This window comes from Frankliniella occidentalis, unplaced genomic scaffold, assembly GCF_000697945.3.
Source record: "Frankliniella occidentalis isolate FOCC.00 unplaced genomic scaffold, Focc_3.1 Scaffold60, whole genome shotgun sequence".
NCBI classification, from domain to species: domain Eukaryota; kingdom Metazoa; phylum Arthropoda; class Insecta; order Thysanoptera; family Thripidae; genus Frankliniella; species Frankliniella occidentalis.
The window spans coordinates 1,086,488-1,094,748 of record NW_026267190.1 but is presented as its reverse complement, the minus strand read 5'-3'; the positions used below and the strand labels follow the sequence as shown (position 1 = coordinate 1,094,748).

General features: G+C 42.5%; 1 protein-coding gene and 1 long non-coding RNA gene across 31 annotated transcripts in view; one reads left to right on the top strand and one right to left on the bottom strand.

Annotated features, from left to right (window-relative positions):
* Positions 1 to 8,261, top strand: part of LOC113210330 (uncharacterized) — a 15,700-nt gene that overhangs the window by 6,154 nt on the left and 1,285 nt on the right. The gene's annotated exons all lie outside the window — the stretch shown is intronic.
* LOC113210314 (ankyrin-3) overlaps positions 1,855 to 8,261 on the bottom strand; it is a 141,534-nt gene continuing 135,127 nt past the window's right edge. For 22 of the 30 annotated variants that reach the window (XM_052267827.1, XM_052267814.1, XM_052267820.1 and 19 more), the window contains 2 exons: positions 5,038 to 5,187; positions 1,855 to 3,170 (listed from right to left, as the gene is read on the bottom strand). In XM_052267827.1, coding sequence (XP_052123787.1) covers positions 3,121 to 3,170; positions 5,038 to 5,187 — 200 coding nt within the window. In that variant the 3' untranslated portion in view covers positions 1,855 to 3,120. The remainder of the gene's footprint in view (positions 3,171 to 5,037; positions 5,188 to 8,261) is intronic. The other 8 variants (XM_052267823.1, XM_052267828.1, XM_052267830.1 and 5 more) reach the window with 1 other exon arrangement.

Genomic DNA, 8,261 nt, shown 5'->3' with positions numbered 1-8,261 from the left:
GTACCGCTGCTCTTCAAGTGAAGTATGAAAGGAAGGGGGGTAAACTTACGCTGTGGTGAGCTGCACGGTGGCGCCACTGCGCTAGCGGACCACACCGTCAGGGAAAGGAGAGCAGAGGCACCTTAGTACTTGTCGTTTAAACTTATTGAACCACCGTGTGGTCTTCCCCTCCATCCCCTCTCTTCCCCCTCCCCACCACGGCGGCACCTAATGGACTCGTGTCAGTATGCAAACTGGCCACCACACACCTGCATCCGCAAAGCACTAGCAACCCCACGGTTAAATCCACGATCAAAGATAATATGCTATGCTCAGTAAGTGGATTTGTATCTTTTAATTGTATGAATTTAATAATCAATCCATTTTTTGCACAAATTTCTGCGATGATTTGAATACTTTTGGGCATTCATATGCACAAAACCTTGCACTATTGCGGACAAATTTAGAATCAAACGCTAGTTTAACTTAGCACGTATGTTTGCTCCAAAAATACGATTACATTTAGCAATGAGCGAGGTAAACAAACCACCCTGATTTTCAACTTGATTGAGACGGTGTAAATCAACTGTGCTGTAATGATTCAATAATTTTTGCCTAGGGTCATGGAAGCTGTTGAATACGGCCATTACTATAAATTTGGTATGTGTACTTTTAAAATGCTGCTTAAAACTGTACTTCCATTACGGGAAAAACTACTTTAGTTGACTCAACTGAATATTAGTTGAGAGAACTCACGTGTTCATTGCATAGCAGCCAGCTAAATTTTCAGTTCATTTATCTAAAATGTTTGATGAGTTAAAGAAAATGTCAGTCGCGAGAAATAAGATCCGTTGTCCTGAGATAGCTAATTAGAGCTGCCCGAGCGAATATTTATTTGTCTACGTAGCTGACACGCGTTAGTCAACGCATCTCACGGGTCTCCAAAAAATTGAAATGGTTAAGTTAGCAAACACTTGGTTGACACAACTTATTTTTGATATTTGTTCGGACTAATAAGGGTTTGTTTATAGTACCTCACGATCTTGGCCGCCCGAGAAAAAGTTTCATCCACGTGGACTAACGCGTGAAAATAGGTGACGTGAGCATCAGACTGATTCGGTTTCTCCCCACCGTCATCGCACTGGCGTAGCTCCGTGCCTCCGCGCTCGCCTGCAGTCCCAACGATCAACACCCACCACAGTCAGTGTGAATTTCGAACAAAGGCTTCCAAGCCGCCTAGATTGTAGACAATGATAACAAGCTGTGGGCCAAAAAGGAAAAAAATAGTATTTTAAATGTTGTTTTTTTTTTAATTTTTTAAGCGCCCACCCCAGTGCGCAATGACTATATCGTACCGATAATGTTTCGATATCGTAGTCGACAATGTATCGAAATCAGAACCAATTTTGTGGTCGATCCATCTAATGTACTTTAGTGAGCTTAGTCCAGATAGCTAAGACGTTCCTTGGCTGCTATGCAACGAAGCAAATTAGTCACTTTTTTTTTTAGTGCAGTGTCTTCCACCACCACCTTAACGACATTTACCTCTCGTGAATCACACCGCACGACTGATTCGCGCTGTGGCGCGTACGGCGGTGACTTGTAGGGAAGTCCTCTCTCGGTCGTCCTGCTCGCGAGCAACACACCAGCCCGAGCGTCCAGCGGCGGTGCGTGGCGTGGTAAAGACTCATTGGGCGCCGCCGGCCGGCCAGGTTCAGGAGGCCCAGCTGGGGCGCGGTAGGTAGTGCCGGGCCGCATGGAGTCGCCACCACACGTCAGGGGTAGGCCTAGTGAGAGTGTTATTTGCTAGATATGATGTGTTCGTTCGGCGGCCGGTGCGGGAAGAAACGGCAAGTGACAGTAAGCAAATAGAGCTCAGATACTCAAAATTTTATTTTTTATCGAAGAGTAGTGTTAAAGCATAGATCAAATACACATGTTTCATATAATTAAAAGTTTTTTTGCTGTAGAACAAAATATAATGCACTTCACCGACCGAAGATACCACATAAAGTTTCGGTTGGGTAAACAACACATCATACATTTACTCGCATTCAAACGTAGAGCATGTCCTCCATTATTCTCCACCACACTACAAAGTTTCTGTACTAATCCATCGTTGAATCACATACATAAAAAAGCAACCTTGATCTATATGAAGACTAAAACCAGGCTTAAGAAAGCCTACGTACACGCCTTTCTACTTCACTTCGCATAAACCCTCCACTGACATCCAGAAAGGATCCACAAAAATACATTTAGAAAGCTATCATTTGCTAAGGGAGAGGCGTGTTTTGGACAACAACAACAAAAAAGCCTGCTTAGGGCAGCATTTTTCTATAACATTTGCAATTTTAAATTGTCATGCACTTTTCTAATCCTAATCTGATTTTTCCTTTTGAAAGTATCTGTCATTACATTTGAAACAAAAGAAGAACTTTTTTACAATATTTTTCTATTAGCTTATTAAATAATTTAAATAAGTACTTGCTGCTGGATTTTGATTGAGTTTTCAATCTAGTAACAAAGTAATAATTTGAAAAGTGTTTATAAAACAAGTTATTGCAAGAGCAGCAAAGACTTTACACAACTACCAGCAACAAGATCAATTATGACATATGTATCGATGTTTATACAGTTGATTTGGTTAGAAATACATACACAAGGCATATTTCTTCGATGGAGCACTAAATGATTCCACAAGAAATGTCTCTTTGATAAGGAGAAAGAATTAAGTGTGTTTAGCTTTAACAACAGACTAAATCCCGTTTTCAAAATTCTATTGTAACCAGTGGAAAAAAATGACGAGAAAAAAGAATTTTTTATGCCTTCAGCTCCGTGCGGGGAACGAGGGCAGTCTGGTACAAGAATGTACGGTTTTCCGAAGATTTATTTTCTGCTGGTCAGGTAACCAGTCACTATATCGAGAGTTGGTCAATGTACCCAGCTAGCTGCTACAGCTCAAGACAGCATTATACACTACGGTTTTTTTTTTTTCAAGGTCGCTGATAGTTGAAAATGCTTGGAATCGAGCTGCTGCACTTTCCTGGCCGAACATCTCGCGTCAGTGGACCCAAATGGGCCAAATTTGGGAGCACTTCCTAAAGATGCCGGCGGGCAGAGGGAGAGTTGTACTGATGCTCACTGCTTTTCTTCAGCAGAACTCACTTCCTCTTCTTCCGGAGCCTCGGCTACAAACAGAACAGAAGGTATCATATAGACAAGGTCCAATTCAGTAAGGGCATTTGTCCCTAGTTTTTCTGAAAATCAGGTCAAATCCCGTTTCCAGATGGGAGAGAATATGTGTCTACTTCCATAATGCAAAAATTTATTTTTTATTTACATTTCGAAAGAATTTATTGCGTCTTTTTTGAAATTTAGTACGTAACTAACAAATGACGACTGTTAGGTTGTTCTATGTTAAAAGTCCTAGTTCATACAAGACATTAACTCAACATACCAAAAAAAAGAATAAAATTAAAAAAGAAAAAGAAAACCAAACCGTGCAAATTACCACAAATTGCTACCATTTACAGACACACGCACATCTAACAACTTCAAGAAACAAGGCACACTGCAGAAATGGCTGAACTCGGTCCAGAATTGCTGGAAGCTGAAACTCATATTATGAATGAATAACAAAACATGAACTGAAAATAAAAATGGAAAATAAAGTAATGGCGAGGGATAGAAAGCTATGTTAGTGCATTGACAAAAGATCTGATATTTATATTAGAAATACGAAATGAATTGCTCATAAATGCTATAGATAGCGATGAAAACCAAAATCGAAAATTTGGAGTTATAAAATCGTTTACAAGTGATGGTTTTAGGGGCAGGTGGGTGGGAAGAGAGAGTGATGCTACGACCTTCCACGCTTAGTCGCAAGTAGGCAACAAGCACAACTATGTAGGCAACCCACGAGGGATTGTCCGGCCCGGATCTAAGACCACCAATGATAACTTGGCGATAACTTAACCGGCAGTGGCAAACATTATCGCATGAGTGGCGAAATCTTCGTTACTTAAAAACACGCACTTGACAAATGTTGGAAAAATTTATTATTAAGAACGTGTTGTGACGCTCTAGCTAACAGTCACAAGGCATTTATTCTGTGACAAGCGTTAATGAAAAATTGGGCAGGCAGCCGAACGCAACACTATTTCCAAATATATCTGCAAGAATACAGTAAGGCGAGACCATGCAGTTGTTAGTTACCACAGAAGAGCACATACAAAAATTCAGCCGCACTCTAAGCTTAGCTTTCATGCAATAAAGGATTCGTCTACAGAAGAGCGACAATTTGACCAAAGAATTCGACGTTAAATAATTAAATGAATTAAATCGAAAAAATACAACTAGTTTCCTTGGAACTCGGGATTAAACTAACTCGAATAGACAATACGGGGAGCCATAAACACAGGAATGTGCGTATTTATACACGGTAAAAAGTTTTTCTTGGATCACAAGGTTATTTCGTGAATTTCAAGGACGGGTGGACAATTTCAAGATCGACCCTTGGAATCCTAGAATCTGCCTTGAAACCACCTGCTTCCGAGGAAGCGCCTTGGAGCTGTGGTCTGATACGCAAGGGGTTGCCTTGGATTAACAGACGTAAATTCCAAGGCTTCCCCATGGAACAGATGGTTTCAAGGCAGATTCTGGGATTTCAAGGGTCGATGGGTCTTGAAATTATCCACCCGTCCTTGAAATTAACGAAGCAACCTTGTATTCCAAGAAAAACATTGTGTATACTTTATTATACCCCGACCCGAATTACCAAGGACCTAGCCTGAAAGTACTAAATGGGACCAAACTGGATAAGAAACAAATGTTTCACAGCCACGCAATGGGCACGCCAACAAAAGACTGCATTAGTAGTTACGTCTTGCCATTTAAAGCAAAATGTTAATCAATGTAACACTGCAACTTCGTCTTTGGAAGCCCCAACCATCCGAGAGTAAGTCGCTTCTGTTGATACGCTACTGAAATGGAAATGCCCATAAAATGCGCGGAAACAAATTACTCCCGGATGTGCGCGCTGTTTCACCGACTAACCGCTATGCTGCAGGTTGAACCTCCAGTCGTGCTCTCGAACGTCAAACTCAGGCTCATCATCAACGCTAATGTCATGAGACGGAGGCGGCCGACGAGGCAGGGCTGATGTAGGAGCAGCGCTGGGGTTGGTGCCTTCCGTGGCTCCCATGCCTAGGCGATTGGCAAGCGAAGCGATAGCCACACCTATTAGATACCATCACTAGCCTACAGAGGAAGCTTATAACGTGATCCCACAGTGAACGCTAATCCCCGAGCAAACGCCTAGAAACGTTGGGCGCAGAAACGGATTTTCAGTCCTACCGTGCCCAAGTACCTATGGCCCGCCACCCACACAAAGCTGGCGAGTTGGCCAACCCAGCGCGTTTCAGGCGCTACACTACTGGAAAAAACAAAGGGTCTTTTTGATGCCTTTTTAAAGGCGCTAGTTGTGCAGTTACAAAGATGCTACTGGCCTTAGAAGGTAATATTTTCGGCAGTTTTAGCGCCTCTAGAAAGGCACTATTGCAGGGGCACCTTTGAAATGTGTTATGAAGCACCTTTGTTTATAAGTGTATAGGGGTGTTAAATTTTAATGCTTTTGCAAGTGACCAAATCCATTACATTTCAATACCTTTGGACAGATTTAATAACTTTGTAGGGATGCTAATTTGTAATGCTTTTCCAGGGGTGCTAGTTTTAAAAGCCTCTGTGAAGGCATAAAAACCCGATAAAACCGAGACCCATATTTGTTTTATCAGTGCAGGTAGCGAAAGAGACCTTCTGTTCTGTACTACATATGTGCATTTTTAACATCTAGGCTCGGAAAAAGGAAGAGTGCTAAGATATTTTCACCTCAAATCATGAGTGCATTCCATGCACTAGTGTAGATGGGATTATTGTCTTTATCGTACACTCTTGTTTCCTTGGGTATGTCCAGTATTATGTCACGGAGAATTTTGTGCAAACGTAATATGGATCACAAATCATCCGTAATTAATACGTATGGAATTGTCCGTATTATGGGTAATTTGATCAGTATTAAAAACATGCGTTCATTCATAAGGTATGGACGAACCATATTTACCTTACGGACAAATACAGGTTTGTAATATGGATCAAATTATCTATAATACGGACAGTTTTATTCATATTACAGATGTCTTTTTATCTATATTACGTTCGCAGAAAATGCTCTGGAGCGAGTCCGTAAGGAAAAAAGAGTACAAGCTTTTGCACTTCTGGCATTTCGAGGAAGCATGAGAGGAGGGCGCCCTAGAGAAGATGCTAAATCCGGTCGCAAACATGCGCCGTGGGGAGGACGGGGTACTTCGGTATCTCTGCGGCGCACGGCGTATGACCGCGCAGCCCGGCATGGCTCCACTGGCTAGCCATTAGCCAGCGTGTGTGCGCGTCTACGTACATGTCTTTTACATTGTACATGGCATGTGCACGAACGGCAGCATGTGCAGTCTTCAGGGTGGGTGACCGACGTCGTCTTTTTTTTCTTCTTATACTGGACAAGATTCATGTTTGCCTGCGGGCTTGTCTTTCGTTGCTCCGCCTTTCGGCCGCGTACGAGTATGCAACCCTTCAGCACGCATGAATCCGGTACAGAATACGCAGAAAAAAAAGACGTCGCGGATCACCCACCCTGCATGTTACAGGTTAAGTCCGGGTGACCAAGCTACACGCCCCCCCAAGGGCACCGATCGCTCATGAAGAAAGGTAGATAAAACTATTTCGGCGAGTATTTTGATGTCTAGAGGCATTTCTATCACTAAATGAACTAGCACTTATTGCATGACACGTGCAGGCCCTATAAATGCACGAGCGTCACGTTGTCGAAACAATAGCATCTGCGGTATTCAAGTTTCGAGGGCATAATTACAAAAATTATCATTCACAAAATAAGGCTAAAACACCTAAAAATGGTTTACTATTATGTAAGGTGTATGGAGCCATTGTAAACAGTAAAGGAATCCTATCAAAATTTTCACTGTCCCAAAATAAGATCATGGGATAAGACATAGCGCCACCACGAAGAAGAAAAGCCTTTAAATTCATAACACAACCTGTAAGAACTAAAATTTACATTAAAATCGTACAATCTATCCTAGTTTTCAAAACAAACTCACACTTGACGAAAACAAGGAAGTAACAATTAAGCACTACAAACAAAAATACACGGAATGCCAGAGGGGAAAGGGGTACACAGAGTGTTTGTTAGTGTGGATACAGAGTTCAGGAAACGCAAAACGCGTGATTTTCACCCCCAGCGTGATGAAAGTCAGTTACTGATTGGCTGCGTAAAGCTTACGAAGCGTGCAGATCACGCTTGCGTTCCTAAACTCTGTATCCACCTTAATTGATAGGCAGGGAACAGGAGATATCATGCAAGACAGAGGATGGTTTTGGAAGACACCACATCAGTTGCTTCGGTAAACATGAGGTCTTGTATTGACAAACGCAAAACGATAGCAATTTCAACATCATTCCAGTGTGTCACTGACTACATACAATATCTACAACATGCTAGCCTTGCGCCGAACAACCGACGAGCTGGAGGGTAGATGCCTTAAATAATGGTAGATTAGAGACTTTAAAAGAGTGATAAGACTAAGTTGCAGCGGACAAGACTGCTAGTGTTATTCTCGCGACATAAATAATACAGATTCTTCCTTAAACAAAAAAGTCTCTAAACCACACTATAAGGGACCACTGAAACCAGCACGAAGGGAACATGAGCAAAAGAAATATGCCCAGATCGGCGTTCGGGACGGCAACTGCAATGAATTCAAAACAAGCAATCACGGAGTTGAGTTTGTCTCGTTTGAAGGACCAAAACCGATCATCTATACTGTGGCAATAATTAAATGTCGGCGGACGACCGACTTGCCAGGTTGATCCATGCTCACATGTAGTGTAACAATGTTAGAATCGAAGACACGTCGCTCGATGCGGTGAGTCCCTCAAGCACCGATCCCGCGCCAACCGCATTTGGCAACCAACCTACAACTTTTGGCGCCTCAAACATGCAGCAAGACTGTCTGGGTCCGAACCTCACATCAAAACGGCCTGGGTGACGACTTTTCTGACGCATTGGACCCCAGAATAATTTGGAATAGAAGCACAACTTGTACCCGCCCCTGTTTTTGGTGAGGTGGTTCAGGCAGCTGCGTATAGCGGAAGTGCATACGGGTCTCGTGGTCTCATGCACTTCGTGCGACTGTCTCGCAAAAGTATTA